General features: G+C 49.3%; 1 protein-coding gene across 3 annotated transcripts in view; it reads right to left on the bottom strand.

The window, feature by feature from the left end:
- LPIN1 (lipin 1) overlaps positions 1-21608 on the bottom strand; it is a 143228-nt gene extending 121620 nt beyond the window's left edge. For 2 of the 3 annotated variants that reach the window (XM_025353946.1, XM_025353948.1), the window contains exon 1: positions 21424-21504. In XM_025353946.1, the coding sequence (XP_025209731.1) occupies positions 21424-21504 (81 nt within the window). Of the gene's footprint in view, positions 1-21423 lie in introns of all 3 variants that reach the window. The other variant, XM_025353947.1, reaches the window with a different exon arrangement.
- Positions 21609-27944: the final 6336 nt, after the last annotated feature.

Raw genomic sequence — 27944 nt, 5'->3', positions numbered from 1 at the left:
ACAAATTCTACAGGAAGGGTGTGAGCTCCGGCAGTGGACCCAAGGCCAACCACTGGCTCAGGCTGACACGCCAGAGTGAAAGCTGACAGGCATTATTTAGATTCCTAAGTTCCATGACCCACCTTCTGCTCACAAAATGTGCAAAGCCCTGACCTTGTCCAAAAATACCAGAGATTCCACATGAGAAGGACCCTAATCAACAAAGCTTATTCTGTTTCAATAGAAGTGCCCAGCAGCAGGAGTCCTGATAAAAACACTGTGTATTTCATAACGCAGGAGAAAGGAATTCACTCCGTGTTTAGAGGCGTGGCGTCGGGCAATCTAGAAGACCAGCTTTTAACAACCTGGGCCTGATCCACCAGCTCACACGTGAGTGGGTTCCTCTGCAGAAATAGCACCAGGAACATGAAGACACAGCTGTTTCTGAAACTGTTGGAGCCACGTGGTGTTGTCCCTGCTACTGCGTGCTGTTCCTGCGTTTCTCAGAAGAGGCGTGGGACACGGGAGCCAGTCACAGAGGCCCTGACTCTAAAGAGAATTTTTAAATACAGAACTTGGAGACAGCCCCTTGACCTCGGGCACATCCAGAGCCTTCTCCCAAAGCATCTGGTCTCCCAAGACAGCTGCAGCCTGCAGCAAAGCTGTCAGGAATGAGGGCCATGTGCGGCTCATCTGGGCCCGGCCAGGGGCGAGCAGGCAGCCTGAGTCAGGGCTTGCCAGGATGTCAAGTGAGGATGGCCACCGGAGCCGCCCCGCACACCCCTGGCTGAACTGATCTGGGTCACAGACACCCACATCCCAGCAGGATCAGGACCTGAGAGAGGGGCTCTAGACAGAGATGGGCCCATCGCTTGGCAGAAACAACAGCACAGTCAGCACTGGAGACAGTGAAACTCTATGACCACCGTGGGCTCCACCAGGACTGTAGGCAAAGCTGGGCACTTCTGGGTCAGGAAGTCACCCACAGCCGAGGGTGCATGAGTAGTCTGGCTTGTGACTGAGGGCTGCCCCTCAGGAGAACCTGTATTTCTAAGCACATTCGCTTCCATGTAATGTGAGGTAGGGCTTGTTCCCTGGCCTGGTGAGATGCGGAGGAGGGGGTTGTAAATGGGGAAGGGCACAAGGACGGGGACGTTTGGTACACAGGCTCTGCCAGCACTCACACACCAGCAAGGCCAACAGGATGACTCAGTGTGATTCAGGTTTTCAGTGGCTGCAAATCCAGCCCGCCAAGCACTTCTCCACTCACCCTGCTAATGAATGGGCGTCCTTTCCCTGTGCCCAGGCCAGGTCACTCCCAGTGACAGGTGAGGGACGGAGTGGGCAGGTCACCATGGTTCAGCAAGCACTGGGCACCCGAGTGCTAGGGAGGAAGGGATGAATTCCCAAGATGCAACGCACAGATTCGGGCAGGCTTCCAGCTTCTAGGCCAAAGTGGAGAGAAGCAGGAGCTGAGCACAGCTCCTTGTGCAGCCTCACAGTGGCCCATGGGGGCTGCTTCCTGTTCCTCCTGCATTGGCCACAGGCCACCAGGAGCTGCTTGCTTGCTGCTCCAGCCTGGAGCGAAGACAGAGTTCAGGGCTGCCACCAGCACAAGAGCTGGGCGAGGCCAGGAGGCATCTGGGTTGCGCGGTTGTATCCAGAAGCAGCCTGGGGCTGGCCGGGGGAGCACACAGCCCTCCGATTTCAGGGCTGCCTATTTGAGTGGCAGCTCCTCTTAAAAACAGTGCAGAACAAGCCCAGGGCCCCACAGAAAGGGGCGCTGCCCTTCCCAGAACTTGAGCTCCGGGACTACGCGTCTGCTTTCACCAGATACAGCTTGGGGCTGGGGAACAAAGAGCCTTCTCTGGGTCAGAGGTGGGGGACCCAGAGGCTGGGCAGGAGCTCCTGTTCTGAAGGGTCCCAGGCCCACGCTGCAGATGCTGCTGACATGGAGAATCACTCTAAAGAGGAACGCAGAGAGGTAGGAGCGCAGAGGAGGTGCGGCCAGGGGAGGCACACCTGGGCATAGCCAGGGAGGGGCGCAGGACACTTGGAGGCTGAGAGGAGACCCACGTGGTGGGGAAAGGATCCCCCGAAAGGTGTCAGAGCACGAAGCAGCAGGAAGGAGCCACCTCGGCCGCTGCTAGGACCAGTGGTGCCGTGGAGGAAGCCAGGAGTTGTTTGGCCTGAAAGCCGGAAGCGCGCCCAAGTCTCTGCATGACCACACAGGCAGTCACCTCGCTCCCCGGCACTTGGGGCAGGACAGAAGCTCACTGTCTGCTCATCAGACACCTTGTGCTGCCTTACAGACACCCTGCCCGCCGGCCATCCTCACTCACTTCTGACTGAGACCCAACTCTCTGGCCGATCCCAGGCTCTAGCACCGTTTGGTGCTGCCAGAGATACATCTAGTCAAAATCCAATGTCTTTTAAATATATAGACCATATGTACCATATGTACCTATGGACTAGAGGTGAATATATATACATCACATCAAATTCAACTGACCCAGTATCTCAGGAGCACCTACTATGTCCCCAGCCTGCAAGGGAAGCTGGGAATTCTGGCATGAATTGCACCCTATCCTTCCCTTGAGCAGCTCATTCAGGAGTCAGCAACCCCATCAGAAAACCAAACACCACATGTTCTCACTCATAAGTGGGAATTGAACAATGAGATCACATGGACACAGGGAGGGGAACATCACACACTGGGGCCTGTTGGGGGGTAGGGGCAAGGGGAGGGAATTTGGAGGACGGGTCAATAGGTGCAGCAAACCACCATGGCACACGTATATCTATGTAACAAACCTGCATGTTCTGCACATGGATCCCGGAACTTAAAGTAAAATTAAAAAAAAAAAAAAAAAAGGAGAGTCAGCAAGTATCAGAGCCATAGGATGGTGAAGGATGCTGCCGACCTCACCGCAGTAGGAAGGGGCCTGGCCACTGGGTAGAGAGGGGAAACATGTTTTATCAATTAAACTTCAAAACTCAGACCACATTTATAGTGGTCAATACAATCTATGGGAGGATATTGATTTGGACTGAGCTCCTGCAGTAGGTCCCAATAGAGCAATCCAAAATGGAGTCACTCATGCTAAGTAAGGTTCCACTCACCAAACCAAAACCTAAGCTGTTTCCTTGTGAGATCTGACCTTCCAATAAATGAAGACAGAGATGATAGCCAAATCCTTAAACAGGCCAGCTTCCCTCCGGCCACCCACAACAACAACAACAACAACAACAAAAAACACACCAGAATTTTACAGCAATCAATCAAAAGGGGCCCAGCTACCCCAGGCTGGCATTATAGGGAGGTTCCCTCTGTTTTAACCCATGTGAGGAAAGTAATCTGAAGTAAACCAATCTGCTCCTCACCTGCCCCTCATGCCCTGACTGCATCTCCAGATGCCCTCCCTTGTCCTCCATTCCAGCCGTGCTGAGCTCCTCATATTCCTCAAATACTCCACCTTAGGGCATCTGCACTGGCTTTTCTTCCCCCTGCAACACCTTTCCCCCAAAGTCAAATGGCCAGCTCCCTTATCCCCAGGTCTCACTCAGATCTCATCTGCTCAATGAAGCTGCCAACCACAGTTGGCCTTTCCCTGTCCAAATCCCTGGTCCTTGTACCTTGCTTCATTTTCTTCCATTGCACTTTTAGCCTTGGGCATGTTCTATCACTTACATATTTATTATATTAATTGTTTATGGGCTGCCCACCATGTGAACTCCATGAGGGCAGTGCTTTACTTTTGATTTGTTTTGTTTGATATATTATGTTTGTCAGATTTGTTCACCAAAGTATTCCAAGTTCCTAACACAGTCATCAGCACATCATAGGCTCTCAATAAATATTTTCCAGTGACGGAATTGAATGAACTGTGGCCTCCTGACCACCTGGGGCCTTGGTTTTCAGGTCTTTATTTCATGGGCAGGAGCACCAAAGAAGCCCTGTGACAGCCCAGATGATGGATGATCACTGAGATTCATGGATGCTGAGAAAATGGGTGGAGAGTGGTCACGGAGAACCTCGGCTGTAATACTGCCTGTATATTTCTTAACGTAGTGGCGAGGATTCAGGAATTTTTTCTATTATTCTTTATAACTTTTGTATGTATGAGAGATTTTATATTTTAACAAAATTAACAGATGTTTAGTAAAAGGCAAAAGATGTATGCAATCTGAAGAGAACCCAGAGTATAAAATTAACAGATATTTTACAAGTTAGCCTTGCCTATCATGTGCTCAGTCCTGTGCTAGGTGCTGGGCTGGGAAGCAGATGGAGCAGATGGGGTACACCAAGGACCATGGTCTCATCTTCAGAGAGCTTGGTAGGTGCATTACGAGACAGTGCTGCAAGCTTCAGAAACACACACCAGGACAGAAGGTACAAGGAAACCAGCCCAGGATTTGCAGGCAAACACGTGACACAGACACTCAATGCTGCAGATGTTCAGAAGATGCACGGAAGTGGCAGTGGCCAGACAGGTTGGAGGAGCTTCACCAAGACGCTGGAGCGGAGCTGAACTCTGAAGCGCCAAGGAAGAAGAAGGACGTCAGGGAGACTAGAAGCCATGGCAGCGTGCTCTCTGAACCTTTGCATGAACCTCTCAGATAGGCTCGAGTAATGGTAACAACCTAAACCTCACCTTAGTTTCTTCACGCATTCTTGGAGCAGATTTTTCTGTACAATCTATGAAGGGTTTTCTGTTTCAAGGGCTCTATCATTCTGTGTCAAATGACTAATTCATTCTATGCTGGGCATTGGGCATGCAGAAATTTTAAAAATATATGACTCTTGGTCAGGCGTGGTAGCTCACGCCTGTAATCCCAGCACTTTGGGAGGCCAAGGCAGGTGGATCACCTGAGGTTGGGAGTTCGAGACCAGCCTGGCCAAGATGGGGAAACCCCATCTCTAGTAAAATACAAAAATTAGCTAGGTGTGGTGGCTCAGGCCTGTAATCCCAGCCATTTGGGAGGCTGAGGCAGGAGAATCGCTTGAACCCAGGAGGCGGAGGTTCCAGTGAGCCGGGATCTTGCTATTGTACTCCAGCCTGGACAACTGAGAGAGACTCCATCTCAAAAATATATATATATGTACATGTGTGTGTGTATATATGTGTGTGTGTATATATGTATATATATGTGTGTGTATGTATATGTATATATGTGTGTATATATACATGTATGTGTGTGTATATGTATGTGTGTGTATATGTGTATGTGTGTGTATGTGTGTGTATATGTATATATGTGTGTATATGTATATATGTGTGTATATATGTATATGTGTGTATATATGTGTATGTGTGTGTATATATGTATATATGTGTGTGTATATGTATATATGTGTCTGTATATATGTATATATGTGTGTGTATATATATGTATATATGTATTTGTGTGTGTGTGTATATATACACATATATGTATGTATATATACACACACACACATATACGGCTCTTGCCCCCAAGAATTCACAATCTAATGTGGGAGTCAGACATTAGTACCCCTAAGAACCTTGAGAGGGAGGTACAGCAAGTATCACTGCCATTCCCATTGAAGATGAGGAAACTGAGGTTCAGAGAGGTGCCAAGGACAAAATGTGATCCCTGTCTCAGGAGGCACCCATGGTGGGGACAGTTTCAGATATAAACAAGAAGCTCTGTGCCAGGTGACCACTCACACCACAAGGAAACTATGAACCACCGAAGGAGGTGCTTGTTGAGAATGCAGATTCTGATTCCGTAGGTCCAGGGTGGGGCCTGGGAGTCAGCATTTCTCCTTAGCTCCTCCGAATAGCGCAGGGCTCTCAGACTGCTGACCAGATCTTTCTGCAGAGTGCCCGGGTCACATTTAGAAAATTCTGGGATCTCTAGATCAGTGTTTCCTAAGCCTGGCTGCACATCAGAATCACATGGGCAATTTGCTAAACATGCCCAAGGCTCATTGCCAGAAATTTTCATTCTACAGGGATTGGACCTAGGATTCCATCACCTCAAAAAAAAAAAAAAAAAAAAGTTGTTCAGGTGATTCTGACAGCCCTTTGGACCGACTGTTCCTGGCCTTGCTGGGAACCTGAGGATGCGTGCCTTGCCTTTTCTATTTCTCCGACTCTCTAGCTCCACCTGGCGAACCTATCTTGTCTGTCATAAAGACTCTGAAGCTTCCTTCCAATCAAAACTGGGCCCAAGTCTAGAGAAAGCCTCTGGGGTAGGATTTGGCCCGTCCCTATCCAAAAATAATATTTCTCTCCAATTTCAGCTGGCCTCAATGCCTTAAATTTCTCAGGCTGAGAATATATTCCTAAGATTTCAGGGGCAGGGCCAAAATCCTATTTATCTCTGTATCACGGGGCTTAGCAAAGGGAAGAGGATAGGCCTGATATCTGGAGGTAAAATTTAAATGAAAACTTCGAGTTAAGCATTGCCCTTTTTTCTGACTATTTTTATCAAAAACATCTGGAGAAGGGCAATTTAAATGATTTCTGTCCTATGGTTTTCTTCTGTGATGCAAACTGTGAACACCCAGAGCACCATGTACCTGGGAGGAAAGCAGAGAAGGAGACAGCGGGTGGGGGAGGAAAGAAGGAGGTGGACGCATATGTAGGGCATGTACTGTGCTCCTTATTGCTAAGCACTATTTGCTAAGCACTTTAGAAACTTAGGCCACAAGATCAGATACGACGGAAGAATTCACTAGCATTACCTGTTCCCAGGCCCCACTCAAATCTACCAAATCAACATCAACAGGGGTAGAACTCAGGAGCTTTGCAACACTCCCAGGAGCTTCTGGTATTTGGGAACCACTGTACCGCCTTGTTTAATCTGCACAGCAACCCATTTTACAGATGAGGCCACCCAAGTGCAGAGTGACTTACTGAAGCCACACAGCCAGTATGTGCCAGAGCCAAAGCACGAAGGAAAGGGGACCAAACTTTCTAGTGGCATTTTCACAGAAAGCAAAAATGTTCAAAATCCCCGGGGGAGTAAGGACAGATGCCTTTTTGCTTTACATACACCAGTGTTTCCTTAGGATGCACAGCAAGGCGTGTTCAGTGTGTGGACTTCATCCTGGGTGACCCCAAGTGAGTCCTTCTTCAGATCAGAAAACAAGGGTTAAGGTTAGGGTAACAGCCTGTAAGAAAGTGACAGCCCCCAGAACTCACAGTAACAACTCTGCTCAGGAAAAGGCCTTCCATTTTCATAGAATAGTTAGATTGGAAAATCAAGGGCATCACACACACACACTCACACCGTAGGTCAGGGTTTCAGAGAGGCATTTGATAAGATCTTTCGTGATGCTCTAAAGGTTACTTTGGATACCCTGGGTTGGGTAACAGTATATCAAGCACAGCATTTAGACATTGTTATTCCTAAGAAATACGGAAATCAACTTGGATGGGGGCTTCTCAGGCCAGGTCACTAGCTCTATTCTTGCTCTTTCCTTCTTAGACATTTGATCAATACTGAAGTGGGAGAGAAAGCATGCTTGTGGCTTATGGTCAAGATGGTTTAGTGAATTTGTATTTTGAATCACCCCCTCTGATCCAAGCCCACAGTATATCAATGGATAAGCAAATATGACATAGCAAGGCTCCAACACCAGTCAGTGTGCAAGAACCAAAGACAGATTAGAAATGTGCAAGGTGAATGGAGCTGAAGCCACAGGCCCAGCAGGCTCTGGCCTGGAAGGAGGTCATGGCTGGAGGTCAGCACCTGCGAAGGAATGCATCGATGGGACACGGGAGCCGGGCTTCACACTGAAGGTAATCCTGGAAAGGGATTTCCAGTGCTGGTGAAAAGAGGCTTAAACATGTCTGCAGCCCTACTGCTTAGGGCCAAGGCGATAGAGGGAAGTGACTCAACCTTTCAAGCAGGAAGGAAACCAAAGGCTACTTCGTTCAGAGCCCAGATTTCCCCATATCACTGTAAGACGGGAGCCTGGAAATGCTGTTATAAGGCCTGGCTCTGGACTGTGCCCTGGGACCTGGGGAGGCAACTACAAACCACAGAACTGAGGGCGGACCTTCAAATCACCCAGCCTTGCTGCTGGAGAACAAAGGACTAGGAGTTGGGGTAAGGGGTATTAGAGCAGAGGAGAAAAAACACAACAAGATTTTAAAATTCACTCAAAATGAGCCCTCGAGCAAAATGTCTAATGCTAAGGATAGCACACAAAATAAATATTTGGAATATAGATTTACATCATGTTGTATCCTAGTTATTCTCATTTAACAGTCATTATCAGGTCATTGAACAATCTGATAATGACTGTTAAGTGAGAATAATTGAGATACATAAAGACACAGATTAAGGAATAACCTCCATTAAAAAGAGAAATTATGAAACAGATATCAAAAGGTAAACAATGAAATAAGGGAAAAGAAGCTATTAGAAATATTGGAAATGAAAAACATAGTCATTGAAATTAAAACATAAATATCAATATGATAGATAAAACCTAACAGGAAGCATAAAAGAGAGAATTAATGAAGTAAAATATAGTAAGGAAGCATTCAATAGGCACGGCAAGTCAAAGAGATTAAGAAAGAAGTAAAACAGCAGCTAGGAGACATGGAGGATACAGTGAGGTTCAAATTTGTGTCTAATTGTTCCAGAAAGGAGAATTAAGGAGATCACAGAGAAGAAGCTTTTGAAGAGATGTTTAAGAATCTCCCAAAATTGATGAATGAGTGATGAGTAAAAAAGCAGACTCTGAACACTGAGAAGAGTAAATAAAAATAAATCTACACCTACACATTACAGTGAAACTTAGAGCACACATGCAAAGGATAACGTTTAAATGTCTCAAGGAAGACATGTTTTCTTAAATACTGAGGGGAAGCAACTGTGGATCTAGAATTTCATGACATAAACCACCATTCAAGAAAAAGAAAGTGTGAAAAAAAAAAAAGATACATTTTCAGATAAACAAAGACTAAAGAAATTTGTCTTCCATAGACTGTACCTAGAAGAACCATCAAATCATGAACTCAGACAAAAGGTGTGGGATACAAAAAACAGCAAAAAGTACAGATAAAGATACAAGAGATTGGACATATTATAATTAACACTTTTTTACTGAAAACAATAACTGAAATTTTTAGGTTTTCTTCAAAACAAAAACTAAACCTCTGGACAAGACTAATAAGATAGGGGTGTATCCAATGGTTGTCAAAGTGAGCTGAGGGCGAGGCCCTGTTTGGCAAGAGTATAGAAGTAATAAATAATTTTAAACCATGTTAGACAATATTTGTTATATAGGTATGTTTTCTTTACTTTTCTTTTTTTTTTTTGAGACAGAGTCTCACTCTGTCACCAGGCTGGAGTGCAATGGCGCGATCTTGGCTCACTGCAACTTCCGCCTCCCGGGTTCAAGCAATTCTCCCACCTCAGCCTCCCAAGTAGCTGGGATTACAGGCGCACACCATCACGTTCAGCTATTTTTTTTTGTATTTTTAGTAGAGATGGGGTTTTGCCATGTTGGCCAGGCTGGTCTTGAACTCCTGACCTCAGCCAATCTACCCGCCTCAGCCCAAAGTGCTGGGATTACAGGTGTGAGCCACCATGCCCAGCCTATAGGTACGTTTTCAAAAGCTAAGGAGAACCACTAAAAGAATATAATTTTGTTCTGTGATTATGGAATTAACTGAGTAAAAACAGAAGAGAGGATAGAAAAGTTATTTTTTTAAATTATAAATTCAACAGAAGTCAAGAAAAGAAAGCAAGTCAGGTTTTTAAAAGTCACAAAATCAGTATGTTGGATAATAAAATCAAAATCTGAAAGGACCCTGTCAGGTCTAAAACCAACAAGATAATATTTAAGACAAATATGCTAAGCGTCAAAAGTCCACTGTAGAACTTCCAGATGCCAAAGCTTTAGCCATCAGCAATTAATGCGAAAAAAATCAGAATACTTTGAAACGATCAGAGCAGTTCATTAGTTTCTCAAAGCTCCTCCATGTGTAAACTGAGGCTAAGAATCACCTGTGTGTTTCTTACAAGGATCGGTAGGACAAAACATGGAAAATGTCTCGTAGGGCACTGGCATGGAGTGAGAGCACTCAGTAAACAAAAACAATAATCAACCTGGACATTGATCATTTTGGAAACACTTTGAATTATCCATAAATTTGGAATAAGTCGTGTTTGCAAAGTACCATTATACAAGTCAGCTGCTCAAATTCAGTGTTCAGCGTAGAAGACTTACTGTTCCTTTTCTTTCTATCTGCTGACCTCTCACCCAGTGGGCATTTCGAATTAGGTAAAAATTAGAACTTGACCCCGTCTTGCTTCACCATTAACTGGGAAGTGCCTATCAAATGGCTATTAATAAACTCAATTTCTGCCTGGGTTAAATCAGGTGAAGACACCAACTAGCCAAGTCCCTTTCTCCTTCATTTTGAACTGTTTTGAAACTCAAATCACCTTATCCTTAGATAAAGAGAATTCACTCAAGAATTTCAACAAAACTCTCTTACTATTGGCTGAAAATGTTGTACGTATTACCTCATTTTCCATTTGTAAACACTCCCTGCCTGCTTTGCATGTGGCGAGAGGCCCTGATCCGCGCCGGTGCGTCCTGTACCGGGTCACAGCGTGACAGCGCCCTCTAGAGGGTATTTCTGGGCCAGGACACCGGGACCCGCGCGACCGCAATGAGATGTTTCTGTGAAAGGCTGCACTTTTATGGGGTAAATGAGGAACAGGCTGGGCCTGACAAATATAGCAGGGCATGGAAACTGGATCCTCCCAGCCACTGCGTGCAGAAGGTCTGCAGACTGTTACTCCGTGCTGCTCTAAAAAGAATTCCAGCCTGCAACTCCAGAGTGGTAGCTCTGGGAGGTTACTTCCTCTAGGAGTTTCCCCTGCGGTGACTGTGGGGAGAGGAAGGGTGGAGCTGGCAAGGAGGTGGCAGGGTTGATGTAGGGAAAAGAAAGGAAGCTTGAGAAGGGAGGGCTCCAAGCTCTCCGTCCTTTTATCTCCAGAAGTTGCTCCATTCTTATTCCATTTATAGACAGGGGCCTGCAGATATTTTCAGCTATAACAAGAATTCCGTGTCGGAGAGTGCAGCATTGAGAACTATGGAGAGGCTCAATTCCCTGGGCCACCACTGACACTCAGAGTGCCTCCAAGCAGAATTAACAAAGAGGACCTCTGGGTGGACAAATTTCAACAAGGTGCCCTTTCCCCTTCACTGTCCCATCCAGCCTCAGCCCCAGAGCCCAGCGGGCGTGATGAGTCAAGCACAGGTTGGGTTTCAGCCCCCAGCGTCCTCTTGGCCAGCACTCCATGCAGATCATAAACTGCAGAGTCTTAGCTGCAGCCCTGCCATGGCCTCATTTAATAAAAGTGCATGTCACAAGCCACCTACCTGATAAGGCTGGTCTGCAATACCGCCTCCCCCGTGAGTGTTGGTGAGCCTGGCTACTTTTGAGGGCAGCCCTGTGCTTGCAGCGTCCACACAGGGTCTCAGGCAGTCTATGGACAGCCCTATGGGGAAGGTGCCATTGCTACAAATGTATTGCAGGCCTGGTCGAAACTACATGGTCAGGGCTAGAACCAGATTCTCTGAACTGTTCAGATTCTCTGTATTTCTCTCCTACTAAATGCAATTCTCCCCTCTACAGAGTCTCATTCTCTTCATCCTAGTAACAATAAACTCTTCCCAAGTTCAGAGACAAAGCCCCCTGTCCCTGCCTTGCTGTCCATGCTGCAGGAGATATCATATCCCCCTGCCCCTCCCTGAGCCCAGCTGCAGAGCAGCTTACAAGAGTCTCGCAGTCGTACTTATTTCAAACTTTCGGTATTATTTGCTTATATGCTTTATCAAGGCCAAGATGGATCTCAAGAAGCATATGATGAAAAACAAAAGTGGGTAATAGGATCATTTAAAAACAGATCAGGACCAGGCCCAGTGGCTCATGCCTGTACTCAGCACTTTGGGACGATCACTTGAAGACAGTAGTTCAAGACCAGCCTGGACAACATAGAAACACCCCATTTCTACAAAAAAAAAAAAAAAAAAAAAAAATTAAAACTTAGCTGGGCATGGTAGTGTGTACCTGTTGTCCCAGCTACTTGGGAGGCTGAAGTGGGAGGATCACTTGAGCCTAGGAATTTGAGGCTGCAGTGAGCTCTGATCACGCTGCACTCCAGCCTCAGCAATGCACCAAGACCTCATCTCAAAAAAAAAAAAAAGAAAGAAAGAAAAAGATCAAAATGAAATGGAGGTGGATTCAGAATGCCAGGAGGGAGTGGAGAGAACGATTCCTGAAATCTAGACTGTAGATAATCCTGCCTTTGAGCACCAAACAAAACTGTGCCCCCAGCAGCTGGTGCCGAAGAGGAAAGGTGAGTGCCTGGGCTCTACTTACCCAACAAAAGGATCCATATCGATTAATCACTATGGACACACATTCCAACTGCAAACACTGTGAAGGGCATATTCACGGGTCCTCACATGGGGGTGATGAGAGCAGAAGGTCAGGGTCAGACCCTCTCGGAGAATGGCCACAGGCATCTCATTGCTTGCATGAGAAGGGGAGTGCTCTTTCCCATGGGCATGTGCTCTGCCCATGGTGCCCAGGCTATGGCTGCCCACCCTGTTCCTGTCCCTTTCAACCAGGACGACCCATCCACAAAACTCACCACACAACCTCCGTCCAGGGCCAACACACACAGTCCTCAGGCGTGCCAGACCCTCCAGCACTGTCCTTCCCCACCAGCCTCCATCTTTCCCGGAGTCCGTCCAACCCAACGTTCTAGGCTTCCTTTCTCGTTTCACCCTGGGGGCTAACTGCAGAGCACCTCTGGAGTGCTCTGGGCCCACCCACGTTCTGATTCTCCCTTCTCCAGGTGCATCCCACCCACACAGGGCAGGGCTTTCTCAAAGGGACAGCCCAGGGGCTATGGATGATCACATGATAAGTGCCAAAAAGTGGGGTCGGGGATCCTCAGCATGTTGATGAAGCCCAGAGCAGGCCAAAGCTCACCAAAGACCTGTGCGTGCTCAACTGGTCCTTTCATTCCGGCATCTGTTTCTTCAGCAAGTTCCAGGTGCTTGCTATGTGCCAGTGGCCCATTCCAAAATAACCACAATAGAAAGTAGGGGCCAGATTCTAAAAGCGAGCTGGTGGGTGGTTGAGAATGTAGGCATCCCACCAGCTGGGGGGCTTCCAGGCGGCTGGAGAAGGCTGAAGGCTGCACTTACACAAGTCCTTGAAGGATCACTGGACATTGCAAGAGCTCTGTCAATTGAGTGCAACCCCAAAGGAAGAAACGGGGTTGGATAAGCAGAGGCACGGGGAGAATGTGAAGGGCTGAGAAAAGAGACACAGAGGGAAATCTCTGGAAAGAGAAACAAGACCAAGTGCATTCCAAATCTAAATGCAAAGGGAAGTTCAAAATGGTACCTGAGTTTACACACATTCCTCAATGGGAAGTCAGGAAGTGACTGTTAGTCTTAGCTCTGCCATAGGCATGCCTAGAAAAGACACCTGCTACCCTGTGGGGGACTCGGTAACCCGTGTGTAAAACAAAAGGATGCACCAGATCTGGAGTTCATAAACTCTGTATTTCAGGGACTGAAGTTGTATCTCCAGCCTAGATTTCTCATCTGAATTCTGTTAAAAGGTAAACTGAGGCACAATAAAATTCTAAAGAGTTTATTTGAGCAAACGGTTCAAAACCCTTCTCTGCTACCACCTGGTTAAAAGCACCATCCCCTCCCGCTTTGATTATCTCAACAGCCTCCCAACAGGTCCACCATGTCTGCCCTGCCCCGAAAGCCCAGGAGATAGGTTCCCTTAACATAGCAATCCAAGGTGGGGTCGAGGCCAATGCCTCCATGCTGGCCTGTGCTCCGCCAGCCTCCACACCGCTCTCACACCATCTCCTCCTACTTTTCTCATCCTCTCAGCTCCGGCCACACTGGCCTCTTGGGGTTCTTCAAACCTGCCAAGATGCTTCAGCCTCAGGGCCCTTGACACCTCCTGAGGCCTCTGCTCACTCCTCAGCTCCTTCAAGTCTTTGCTCACATGTCACTTTCTCAGGGAGGCCTCCCTAACCTCCCCACTGAAAATTGTGTCATCCTCCCATCTCGGGCTCCCTGTTGCCTTCCCTCACTTTCTTTTTCTCCACAATCCCACTCCCCATCTGACATGCATGTTACTTAGACACTTGCTTATTCTTTTCTCCCCCACCTGGACTGTAAGCTTCAGGAGGGCAGGATGTTTGTTCTATTCACGACCCATTTCCAGTGCTTAGAGAAGTGCCAGCCACAGTGTCGCTTAGTGAATATTTATTACTAGAATAAGCAAATGAGTGAAAAGACAATAATCTTTTATAATTTTCATTTCAGGGAGCATGCGTGGTAACTGACATACGGTTGTCAACTTTTAAACTTAAAAAATGAAAAACAATGGAAGGAAGGGAGGGAGGGAGGGACAGTACTTTCTTTTCATAAAAGATACTTTAACCTCCCCAAAATAGAAAGTGCCTTCTCCCAGGATAAATAACAGTCTTTCCCAAGGAATTTGAATGGGCCAAGTCACATGAACATATCTACCCCACAACATTGTCTTATTTTCTTTGTTCACCATGGGTCAGTGGAAACTTTGGCACCAATAACCCATGCCATGCCTAGAAGCCCTCCAGCTCTGTGTTACTCTGGTTCTTCCTTCAAAAACAAGAGAGCTAGGTATAGTGGCTCATGCCTGTAATTCCAGAATTTTGAGAGGCCAAAGCAGGAGGATCATTTGAGGCTAGGAGTTCAAGACCTGTTTGGACAACATAGACCTTGTTTTTACAACAACTTTTTTAAAAAATTAGCTGGTTGCAGTGGCACACACCTGTGGTCCCAGCTACCCGGGAGGCTGAGGTGGGAGGATTGGTTGAGCCCAGGAGGAAAGAGAGTCCATCACCCTGGCTGGCCCTTGCTCTAGCAAACACACCTGCTTACATCAGAATCAGCCTTGGCACTGGGAAGGGTGGGGGCTCCAACTCCAGAAGCCAACTCAGATCCAGAGCTGCCGTTCGGATCACAAGAGCCAGTGTGACACCTGCCAGAGGTTCTCAAACTGTACAGTTCACACTGAATTTTCAGTAAATGGATACTTTGCCTGGCAGCTTCTTCTAATCCACCTTTCATGCAGGTGCTATGAGAAAAGTAAGAAGACTCTTCCGAGCTCACCTCATTCACCCCCATGCTGGGCTGGTAAAGCAGCGTCATCAGTCCCAGTTTAAAGATGATGAGCCCAGGGCTCGGAGAGGCTCAAGGTGACTTGGGCAAGGTCGCAGCCCAGTTTAGAAGCAGCAGAGCCGGAATTCCAAGCCAGGGCACCTGGACAACAAAGCCTGGCTTTCACCACACCTGCCCCTTCCTCAGGTGCAGCAGGACGTTCACATAAACACCAGCCCTCCTGGAGGAACAGAGCGGCAGTGCAGGGCAGAGCAGGGCAAATCTGCTTACCTCGATGACCACAGCATTGGGGATAAGCCACACCCCATCTTCTCTCCTCTGTGTAGAGTCCAGGAGGCGGCAGGAGGCAGGGACAAAGAAGCGCGGACCCATTACTTCCCAGAGTAAAAGCCATCTCAGACCTCCCTGTTTCTCTTCTTCCTTCTCAGTCCCTCATCCCCATCCCTCAAGTTCAACTCCAGGCCATCTGCTCCCAAAAGCCGACTCATGGGCTGCCTCCCTTCAACTGCTCCCATCTCCCCATGTCTGGAGTCTTCATTTCAAGTATACCCAGCCCAGCCCAGCCCATTCTCTCACGCCCTCTACCATACACTTGAGCATGTTTAACTATTAGAAGACAAAATGACATGATGCATTTTATATGATCTGCATTATTTTATGTGGTTCTTAGCTTGCTGGCTATTAATGAAATTCCACATCAAGTGTTCTTCTGCAGCCCCTGCAGGGCCTGAAGGGGTGCAGAACCAACATTGACAAGTTAAATGGCAATAATAGGGCACACCACAGTTTGAGGAGTATGTAGAGTCACATAACCCATTTGAGCTTCACAATCACAAGCGTCACAAACTGAGTCTCTCAGGGAAGGGACCTTGTTGAAGGTCTTGCTTTAGACACTTGCTCCCTACTCTGGCCCTGACCAGAGGGGTCGGGAAGACTACTGAGGCCCCCCAACTAGGTGGTGAGAAAGGACCTTTGGGAACAGGTTTGGGTGAGGGAAGGCTGCACACTGAGGTGCTTTGGCTTAATAGGTGTGTGCTAAATAGGGTGACTGCTCCAATCCAACACCTATGACAGCAAAAGAGGGTGCCATAAATAATTACAGGACAATAGGCATAAACCTGAGCGACCCGGAGAAACAAGGACTTGCATTCCCGTGATAAAGGTCTGCACTGGGTTGGGCAGTCTGGGAGGCTGTGCTAGGTGCTGTGGGGACACCGAGATGGTGACACTCTCACTTCCCCGGGGAGTGTGACATTTACTGGGATCAGAAGACAGATAAATATGTACTGGGACATGATCACAACCATCTCTGTCACTTAAATGCTGTGTTCAGAGCCATGTCCCCTGCACTCCAACTTTACAGAGGAGAACAGAATCTGTCTGCCGCAGAAAGATGACGATCGCGAAACGAAGAAATTTTAGGCAAGTTACATTATGGGAGGACGGGAGCTCCTATCCCCAACCATGAACTGAAATGGTATGGAGATGGAAGCATTTGAGCTGGGCCTTGAAGGATGGCTGGGGCTGTGACCGGTGCGGGGGAGAAGGGATTGAAGATGGGTGTCTGTGCCAGGGACAGGATGTGTTCCCAGCTTGCTACGAGTTCAATCGCAAACATGTAACAGCAGAGAGTTTAAGCAGGACTGGCCTGGCTGCTCCCCTGTGACCACCGACTTTGCTCGAGCTCATCCTAATTTCTTGTCACTAAGAAAAGTCACATCAGACACCGTGGTTGGGTTTCCAGGAGACAGGTAGTTTCCTAGGTGTAGTGGCAGAGTGTCACCTCCAGGGGGCGCTCAAGGCCTCCCCACGGTTCACCTGCAGGAGGAATGGGGCGGACCCAGGACGCTGAGAGGAGACAGAGGCTCAAAGCCCTGCTCCCTACGGAAGCCTGCAGTTTTCTTCTCTGCCTCCATCTCCCCTACAACAACCACCACAGGGGCCAGTGCCTTCAGGCCGGCCAGAGGTGGCAGCCTCCCGAGAGCCCTCCGAGGAGCAGGGCGCAGCCCACACAGCCGTTTCAGGGGGTTCGCGGTCTGGGAGAAGTAGACCCTTCCCCTGGGTTTGTCTCCACACCTGGCCACCGTCAGGGGCGTGCGCTCTAGAGGTCCCTGTAGAAAGGGGCCCCAGAGGACGTCGCCCCGCCTCTGTTCAGGCCTCTGGCTGATGCAGCCAAAGGAACTCAGGTGGCAAACAAAAGCTCTGGGCAGATGGGGCCCCAGTTCCTACCTGGACTGGAGGCGATAAAATGGTTCCAGGGTCCTGAATGGTCACCTCCCGGGAGACCCAGCTAACACACCTGGCTCAGCACATCCCGGAGCAGCACAGGGACGTGGTGGAAGGAAAGAACAGAGCTGACGGGGGTGTATTGGCCTGTTCTCGCACTGCTATAAAGAAATACCTGAACCTGGGTAACTTATAAAGAAAAGAGGTTTAATTGGCTCACAGTTCCACAGGCTGTATAGGAAGCACAGCTGAGGAGACCTCAGGAAACTTACAATCATGCAGAAGGCGAAGAGGAAGCCAGCACGTCCTATATGGCTGGAGCGGGAGGAAGAGGAAGAGAATAGAAGGAGGTGCTACACACTTTTAACCAACCAGATCTCTCATGAGAACAGCAAAGGGAAAGTCCGCCCCCGTGATCCAATCACCTCCCACCACGCCTCTCCTCCGACACTGGGGATTATAATTCAATAGGAGCTTTGGATAGGGGACACAAATCCAAACCATATCGGGGGTAAGGTGGGGCCAGACTTTGAGGGGCCTTGAATGCCAAGCTAAGTGACTAGAGGAAGACTAAACTCAGAGTTCTTCATACAGAGACAAATGCAGGATCTGGCTCCATGCATTTTCCCATACAGGGCTCTCTGAGTCCGCTGGGCCAGTGTAAATGGATTCAGTGTCTTGGCACCATTGTATTTACAGTCCAGCCTGTCCCCACAGGCCATCTGCTTTCAGGTGTAGTGCTGGGATTAATAATAGCTACTGTTTATCAAGTACCTGTGAGTAGTATATAGTTAGGTATTATAAGCTTCATTTTATAGATGAGACAACTAACTCTTCAGCAAATCAAAAGTTGTAACTGACAATGTTGGGGTGTGAGTCCAGGCCTCGTGGTCCCAAACCTTGGCCTTCACTCTGGGTCTTACATATTCGGCCCGTGACTGCCTGCTATCTTTCATAGACGGGGTGCCTGACCAAGACGAATGTCACCACACACACCCTAACTAAGAAAAAAATAAAGTCCCAACAGCCCAAGGAACAACTTAGCTTTAGGGGAACACACTGTACTCTCATTCCCCAGCCTTTGCTCAAACTGACCCCGCAGCCTGGAAAGCTCCACCCCCATCAGCTCTGTTTATTGAAATCCTATTCCTCCTCCAAGGCCGGCTTCTCTGAGAGGCCTCCTCCGGTCCTGCCAGGCTGAATCACTCTTGACCTGTGCCCTGTGAACTCTGTGGCTGGCCAGCTGCAGCCCCACCCATCCCCATTCCACCTTGACCTCCTGCAGAGGAGGGAGAGACGAGGCCTTACACACACCCCCACCGAATCGCGCCCCCCGCGCCCCACCACAGAACTCTGTACACATTCAGGACCCAGAAATACTTGTGGCGCAGAGACCAAGCCCAGAGTCTCTGGGAATGCCCATGGCCAACAGCACAGGTGATGCTGCCAACTTAGCAGGTGCCTCTGAGGGCTCACGCTGCTGCCAGCTGCCCTTTTCCAGCCCCAGGAATGAAAACAGCCCCATGGCAGCTGAGCCACTTTTACCCTTCCCAGAAGCCAGTCAGCCCTGCCTGGGCTTCTGGCCAGGGCAGTCGCAGCTCCTGCCCCTCCCACCCACATCTCCTGCATCCCCCACTCAGCATTCCTGGACTGCTGTCAGTCCATCGGGGGCCTGCCTGATCTAGGTACCAGTTCCTCTGCTTTGCTGAAGCCTGACTCTGGGCCCAGCCCTCCCTGCCCTCCAAGGACTAGTCCCAGACTCAGTCACCAGCAGCAACTCCCAGTGACGCTCCCAGTTTCACGGCTCTGCAGCCACCCTTCAGCAAGCAGGTCAGATTCTTCCAGGTACAGCACCAACCTGAGCCAAGGCCAAGGCCACCAGGCCCCCTTCAGAAGCAGAGCCTCGCAGGAAGCCAGCTCTGCAGCTTGAGAGGAAGCGGGCCAGACTCCCCCTGCCCCCATCACCCTTCTGAGCCATGGAGGCCTGCCACCCCTGAGGCAAAAGGCATGGGCACCGCACAGAGACGGCCAGGGCAGGGGTGGGGGGGATCTGTGCCACAGTGGCTCAGCCAAGGGGCCTGCTGAGGGCTTTAGCCTGGGGCTTAGTATCCCTCTGTCTGTTGACAAGCGTTTGTCAAACACAGAGGAAGGTTGTGGGGTTGGAAGAGCTATGGAATACAAGGGAACACGTGGTGGGTTTGACATCCCTTTTGCAACTTCATTACAAGAAGCCTTCAGTGAAGGAAGCACCACCTCAGGCTTTTATGTTATTTAAACTTTCCTGTATATGCTACATATTCTACAATGAACATGCTTTTATAATCAGAAAAATAATTAATATCCAATAAAACACAAGCAGAAAACAGACATGATGTTAAATCAGTATTAAATCCAAACTTTACATCTGTAGGGAGGTGCAGGAGAGAACGAGGGTTGGGCTGGACCCCAGGAGGCCTGGGTTCCTGTTCCCATCTTCCACCACTCCCCTCCCAAGGTGCTGTGTGAAAGTCCCAACTTCATCACCTCAGTTTTCTCAGCTGTCAAATGGGAATCGCAATGCTGTGCTGCCCTCCTGCCGGGGTTGTGTGAGAGAGGTGTCGGGATAATGACACCTGCGTCTCAGGGCTGGCGAGAGTCCGTCCCGCGGGGCATGTGGCAGAGCTTCACAAGAGCCTCAGCTGCCCACTTGGCAGATGCGAGTACCATTCCCAGTCAGTGCTGGACAAACTTAAGAGACATTCCAGCAATGGACACAAGACAAAGCCATTGTAATCCTCCACTAACCACAAAAATAGTCTACTTAATCTGAGCGTGGTGTCATTCGCCTGCACCAGGCTCCTGAGAGGAGTCCTGCTCCTGTCCCCGTGATGGAGAGGGATGCTGTGGACCAGCCTGATGTGTCTCCCCTGCAGGCCTCCAGCCCATTCAGAAAATACTTGCCCAAAGGGCCAATCTGCAAAACAGTGCAGAGGTGTGAGCAGGATCCATGCCTCCTTTCTCCCTAGACAGCCCTCACTGCACTGGAGCCTGGGCACCAACCCCAGAAGGGCCTCTTGTCCCTGCAGGAAGGCACTGCCCTGAGGATGGAGCTGACTGAAGTGACAGGCAACAGGTGCTTGGGGTCCAGGAGCGGGAGGTTGGCCTGCCTCCCCACTCTGTCCCCCCAGGATGCAGAAAGCCCCAGGGCTCCCTGCCCCCCAAGCACGCTACACACTCTCCACTGCTATCTCAGCCTCTGCAGCTGAGGACCACAGCAGCTGTCCCCAGTGCACCACTTGGAGCGGTGGTTTGACACATTATCCTCACTACAGCCCAACCCCCTGGCCTCTGGAAGAAACAGCAGGGTTCTGAATTCTGGCCCAGGCCCTAGCCTCGGGACTCACTGCCACTTAGGGTTATTTGAACGCCCTCCACTCCTGCTTTGGGCTTTTTCGTGAAAATAACTACTTTTGTGCAACAACAACAAAAAAGCCTTGGTTGCTAGGATGAGATCTGAAAAGGGCAGTAGGGACAGCCGCTGGCTTTGGGGTCCGCAGGAGCCCCACAGCCCACATAGCATATTATTGGAGACAGCTCTGGTTAAATGATCATATTGGAGGGGGCCCTTCCACCCTCCACACCTCACTTCCTGGCCCGCACACAAGCTGGACAGACAAGGGCGTTCCAGCACAGTGCCTGATGGTCTAGAGGCACTCACGAAGCTCTGAAGTCCGATTCTGAAGATAAAGCAATCGCTATGCATTTTCCATCCAAGGCAAAGAAAAAAGCCTTTCATTCTTGAATAAGTTCTACAGCCTCCTCTATAAATGTAGCCTCCTGAACAGGAGCCTGTGAGGAGCAAGCTGGGCCAGTCACTTATCTGGAGAAGGGTGAATGCACAAGCCTATCCTGAACAAGGCGCTCTGGGTGCAAATGATCCCCGTGTCCCATCAGTACACAGACACCTGGGGATGGAAGGAGGAAGAACAGGGGCTGTGTTTGCAGATGGCCACGAGGCCGGCCCTTACCCATGACCAAGCCGAGTCTGGGGAGCTCTTGCCCTGCGAGGTCTCCCAGCTGGAGCTGCGAATGCCGTCCTGTTCCCCCATGGCCCTCCCCGTGGGGTGCTGTCTGCCTCCTCACTCAGCATCAGGAGAGAAATGTCCCCCCGGCAATACCGGCTCAGAGACTGGGAGGCTGGGCTGGGCGACACCGGAGCCTGGGCAGGCGGTGCTTCCCTTTGCACCAGTCCCAGGAGCCCCGGCCAAGTCACACGGCTCAGCAAAAGAGCAGAGTGTTGAATTGCAAATCCTCTCCTACCTGGGGACCAGCTGACAAATAACACCAAGGAGGCAAAGCTTCCAGAAGATGCCAGTTTCTGTCAACTTTGTGAAGGGGAAAGTAGAGGCGGGGAATGATCCCTGCCGGCCAGCCACGGGGCACTATGTACCCTGCCCTCCCCAGTCCAGCTCATCAGAGGCAGCAGGACTGAGAGACTGAGTAACTTCCCCAAGGCCACGCAGTTCCCGGGATGCTTTTCTGCTGCTCTACTTGTTTCCAGATTTGTCCTCTTTTGTTCCAGATTCTGTCTGGGGATGTTCTGTCTCCAGAGGGGATTGGTGGGAGGTGTGGCGGGAGAGACCACCTCTGGAGCTGAGTGCTGGGAATGGTGCTTTCTAGACAACAATCCCTCCACTTTGTACTCTACCACGGTCTCGCGTGAAAGGTTCTGGAGTCCTCTCTGTTCCTCTGCATCGCCTCGGCACCCCGCAGAGTGTCAGGAGAGCCGGGTCCAGTGGGGTGCTGTGCTCCCCACATGGCCCTGAGCACGGCACACCACTCTGGACCCACTTTCCCAGCATCCCCTAAGGCCACCTGCAGGCACTCAGCCCCATCCATCATCACGACAGCTCTCCTGGTGAATACCTCTCGCATCAGGACCTGTGCTAAACATTGAAGATGCATGACGGGTGCAGAGGCTCACACCTATAATCCCAGCACTTTGGGAGGCTGAGGTGGATGAATTCCTTGAGCTCAGGAGTTCGAGACCAGCCTGGGCAACATGAAGAAACCCCATCTCTATCAAAAATACAAAAAAATTAGCCAGGTGTGGTGATGCATGCCTGTGGTCCCAGCTACTAGAGTGGCTGAGGTGGGAGGATGGCTTTAGCCGGGGAGGTAGAAGTTGCAGTGAGCCAAAATCACACCATTGCACTCCAACCTGGGTAACAGAGTGAGACCTCATCTCAAAAAACAGAAGAAGGTGCATGATCATATATAATTTCACAGCACCCCTATAAGGTTATGAACAGAAAACAGAAGCTTCCAGAACTGGCCTTGGGTCCCAAAGCTGGAAAGTGGCAGAACAGGGCCAGGCTGACTTCAAAGGCGGTGGTACTCTTCATCTAAACCTAATCCTTGCATGAGCCTTGGATTCTGCCCAGAGTGGTGATGGGGCTGGGCTCAGGTGACCTGCCCAGCGTGAAAGGGAGGGCACATCACTAGGGTGGTTTCTTGGCAAGGTAGGGGCAGAGGGCACACTTCGAGAGAGGGTACAGAGGCCACTATCTGGTTCAACAACAACTGAAGGAGAGGGCTTTGCGGTTTCACTGAGAGAGAAACAGCGTGCCCTGGGAGCACAGCAGGGCCAGGGAAGAAACTTTAGAACACTGTCATGCGAGCCTGTTGGATGTTCTAAGCGTCCAATAAAGGGAGTGGACTAGGAGAACTGCCTAAGTTCCCCTTCCAGGCCAAGTGAGCCTCACTGAGCGGCAGCTTCCTTCTCTGGGAGATGATACCGCCTAACCTTGAGGACCACTGTGAGATTAGAGGTGATATGTGTGAGAAAAGTACTTGGCACAGAGAAGGAGATCAGAGACGTCAGTCCCAGCCTCTCACCCTTTCCCTCAAAGGTCAAAGGAAGGAGAAATCATTACAGGTGGAGAGATCCAGGAAGACTTCCTGGAGAAGGGGGCATTTGGCCTGGGTCTTGAAGAGGACAAATTTGAAAACAAGGAGAGCAGGAGAACAGCATCCCAGGAACGAGTCACAGCAGGAGCTAAGGGTTAAAAGTGAGGAAATACCGAGTCCTCGCAGAGGTTCACAGGTGACTCCCAGGTGCAGCCTGGTCACCAGGGGATCGGGGCATCCTGTGGATTCTTGACAGCTCCAGGGATTTAGGGAAATATTTCAGGGACATTCAGCTTGGTCCTGGCAGTGAGGGGGAGCCAGCAAGAGGACGGTTGGAGGCAGAAGCTGCAGCAGTAAGTCAGGCCCCCGACTCGACTTCTCCAGGTGCTGGTCCTCCTCTGTCCCCGCAGCCTGCGACGTCATGATGGCCTCCTGAGGTCTCTAATGCTCCTCTGTTGGCTCCATAAGTGCTGCTCCCCAGTTCTCCCTGTTCTCCCCAGGCAGGCTGTCTCTGCTGTTTTCATTACAGCTCCTCTTCTTCATTCCCTCCAGAGGGCACCCCCGCCCAGACAAAATCCATCTGGGATTGTCATGGGAATGAAACAGGAAAATAAATGAAATGAAATAAATGCCTGTGTAATACAACAGGCATACCATAGTGACCCTCACTCTACAGGCTTGGAGGTCAGCAATTCCCCAGCATGGTGGATCCAGCAGGGACATAGTGTACTCAATCCAGGCCTCTGCCGTCCCAGGTCACTGTGCCATGACCCTGGCCAAAGGGACATTGATGCTCCTAGCCTTCCTTCCTGCAAGAGAGCTCAGAGAGTGCTGGGAAAGGACCAGCGCAGAGCCGGTACCCCCCGCAACAGCCACTACCTGGAATAGCTCCCTCAGTGTGAGTGCCCCGAAATGTCCTGAAGTGTAAGGCAGAAAATAACAGCCATGAAGACACTTCTACTGAGCTGGGGCACCAGCGCTACTACTATTTTTAATTCATCCTGTCAAGATATTTTAAGAACCTCATGACCAACGAGTGATAAGATGGTGAGGAATTATACCTGGTCATGTTCAGCATCTGGCCAGGATCTGATAGAAGCAGACCATGTGGGTAAGAAGGGGTTGCTATGAACATAGGCACGGCCAGAGTCATCGCATTGATTAGGAAGGTGCAGTCCGAGGGGAGTCTCCCATACAAACCAAGCCGGGGGAGAGGCTGCAGCCGGCTGCATTTTGTCCTCGGTCCTCAGAGCTCCAGCCCCAAGGCACGGCCATTTCACACCCCTGTTGGCAGCAGGTGTTGGAGGAGACAGGTGGTCAGAGTGACACATGTCCCACTGCTATGTCAGGCCACTGAAAGCTCCACTGGTCTACACAGTGGGCCAAGAAATGGGGTCATGGCCATTGAAGGGGTTCCCAGCCCATGCCAGGGCCAACCAGAAGCTCAGCATGGTGGTTAAATCCCACATTCTGGATCAGACAGGGCTGGGCTCCCTGTCTGACTCTTCCCCTTAGAAGCTGTTTTGACTTAGAGCAATTCACTCAGCCTCTGAGAACCTTCGTTTCTTTACCTGGGAAAAACAAGGATAAAAACAGAGTTTCTCCCCCAGAAGGTTGTGTGTGTGTATATATATATATGTTATATATCTGAGGCGATGCATGAAAGTCCTTGACAGTGTCTTCAGTGAGTGGCAGCAGCTATTCATCCCCATAGTCGCTTTGGGGAGGCATAGACAGCTCCACTCTACAGATGGAGACACTGAACCTCTGTTTTATTTGGGGCAGCGCTGGCTATAGACCCTCCAACTTCTCCACCAGTGGAGCTCCCGAATCTGCCATTGCTCCCTGAGTGACCTCCGCCAGGACCAAGCTGAACGTCCCTGAAACAGTTCCCTGGAACCCCCAGCTGTCAAGAATCCACAATCCACCTGTCTCCTGAAGACCAGGCTGCACCTGGGAGTCACCTATGAACCCCTGAGAGCACTCAGTATTTCCTCACTTTTAACCCTTAGCTCATGCTATGACTCCTCCTGGGATGCTTTTCTCCTGCTCTTCTTGTCTTCAGATTTGTCCTCTTCAAGACCCAGGCCAAATGCCCCCTTCTCCAGGGAGTCTTCCCTGATCTCTCCACCTGTAATGATTTCTCCTTCCTTTGACCTTCGAGGGAAAGGGTGACTGGGACTGATGTCTCTCAACTCCTTCTTTGTGCCAAATACTTTACTCACACATATCACCTCTAATCTCAGAACATTCTTCATGGTTAGGCGGTGTCACCTCCCAGACAAGGAAGCTGAGGCTCAGCAAGTCTCACTTGGCCAGGAAGGGGAACTTCATCATCCACCCCCCTTATTGGACACTTAGAATGTCCAGGGAGGCTTAATTGCCTGTGAGTTTCCGTCTCATCATCCCAACACCACAGAGGCCCCCTCAGGACAGAGTTCAGGCCTTACTCATTTTTAGCATTGTTAAAAGATAAACTGAGGTACAATACAGTTACAAAAAGTTTGTTTGAATGAATAGCAGTTCATGAATCGAGAAACACCAGACTGAGAGTGATTCCAGGCTCCACCAGGAGAGCCCAAGGGGAGGGCTTCTATATGGCGAATGCAGAAGTAAAGCAAAGAAAATATTTCTTTTTTTTTTTTTTGAGACGGAGTCTCGCTCTGTCACCCAGGCTGGAGTGCGGTGGCCGGATCTCTGCTCACTGCAAGCTCCGCCTCCCGGGTTTACGCCATTCTCCTGGCTCAGCCTCCCGAGTAGCTGGGACTACAGGCGCTCGCCACCTCGCCCGGCTAGTTTTTTGTACTTTTTTTTTTTTAGTAGAGACGGGGTTTCACCGTGTTAGCCATGTGTTACAATCATGTAGTTGACTTATTTGGCCTATCTCACTGGAATGTCCCTAGTTGTATAAGTTCGTTGGCAGATTCTGATCGGTTGAGCTTAAGTTCTTTTTTTAAAAAAAAGTGTAGGGGGAGAGGAAGCATCATTTTACAGTTCCATGATTAGGTCTTAGGCTTTTAATAATGACGAACATCATAGTGCTTCTCAGTTCTCCCTGTCCTTCTTTAGGTGGAACAGGATGGCGAGAGTGGTCTGGAGTTGGGTATTTCCCTTCCTCTGGTCAGTTAGACTCTGATAAAATCCCAGCAGGTTGGGTCCTGGTAAAATAGCTTCTTTGAGGGCAGGCCTTGTTAAGAACAGGATGCTCTGGCATATTTCAAGGTGGTTTCCTTCCCCTCCCACAGCTTGAGGGGATTTTTCTCTGATATTCGCTTTAAGAGTCCAGTTGAGCTCCTGGAGGTAAAACTCACAAAAGCGTGAGCCCACCCTCCACCATGACTGGTCCCCCTGGAGTTTTTAACTCTCAGACTCTTCCATACTGAGCCTCCAGCAATTTAAGTTTAGGTTTTCCTACCTGGGCACTGGTTCCTGTGGAGGTTTCCACTCATGGGTTTTGCCTCAGGAAAGGTATGCTTTTCGTATGTGCCTATTGGTCTCTCCAACTTTAAGGGCATCAGTTTGCCCTATGACCTCACTTACCTGCCAGATCTAAGAAGAACTGTTGATTTTTCAGTGTATTCAGCTTTTTAATTGTTGTTAGGAAAGAATGACTACTTCTAAGCTCCTGTGTGCCTGATGGAAAACTGGAAGTTTTCCAGGTTTGAAATTGCTAGTAGTTATAATTTATAAAGCAATGGCACAGGGGCCAGACATTGCCCACTCTCATGGAATATATTAATAGATCATTTTCTCTTGCAAGCAAAAGTATCAAAATACCTGTTTGTTTCAGCACTTTCCTGTGAGAAACAGGTAGGGAGGGGAACAGTGTTTCATTCAAATCCTGACTGTTCCACAATGTGCTCCAAGGCGTGGGATTGCGCATCTGGAAAACAACAAGAGGCAAAGCAGGGAGTCAGGCAATAAAAGCAGACAATGAAGAGAACCTTCAGGTGGCCTGGGTAATTCTGTGGGAATTAGAACATGCTCTTACTTTAGTGAGGGATACCTTGGGAAAAATAAGTGACTTTTTCATCAATTTCATCTGACCTATTTCAATTGATCAGGATCATTCAAATATTACACATTTATACACATACATACATTCATATGCACACATGATCACACACACCCAGGAACACATACACACACACACCATCATCACACACACCAGTGATCACACACACAATCACACATACCTAAGATCACACGCAGTCATGATCACATACACAATCACACACACCCATGATCACACACACACACTTATGATCACACATACCCATGAGGAGATATACATATACATCTATGATCACACATAACCATGATCATACACACCCATGATCATACATACACCCATTATTACATAGACACACCCACACACACCCACACCTGTGATCACACACATCCATGATCATACAACAATCACATACACATATCTATGATCTCACACACACACATCCATGATCACACACACATCCAGGCACATACATTAGATCAGTTCAGGGTCCCAGCAAAAACAGATAGGACACTTGAGCCAGGTGCTTGAGGCTTAATAATGGGACTGTTTACAAGGATGTGGGCAGGGTTGAGAAAGACCAGCAGGGTGGGGGGTCAGAGATGACATGATCTAGGCCTGCAAGAT

Source organism: Theropithecus gelada, chromosome 13, assembly GCF_003255815.1.
Source record: "Theropithecus gelada isolate Dixy chromosome 13, Tgel_1.0, whole genome shotgun sequence".
Lineage (NCBI taxonomy): Eukaryota > Metazoa > Chordata > Mammalia > Primates > Cercopithecidae > Theropithecus > Theropithecus gelada.
This window is presented reverse-complemented; position numbering and strand designations above follow the sequence as displayed.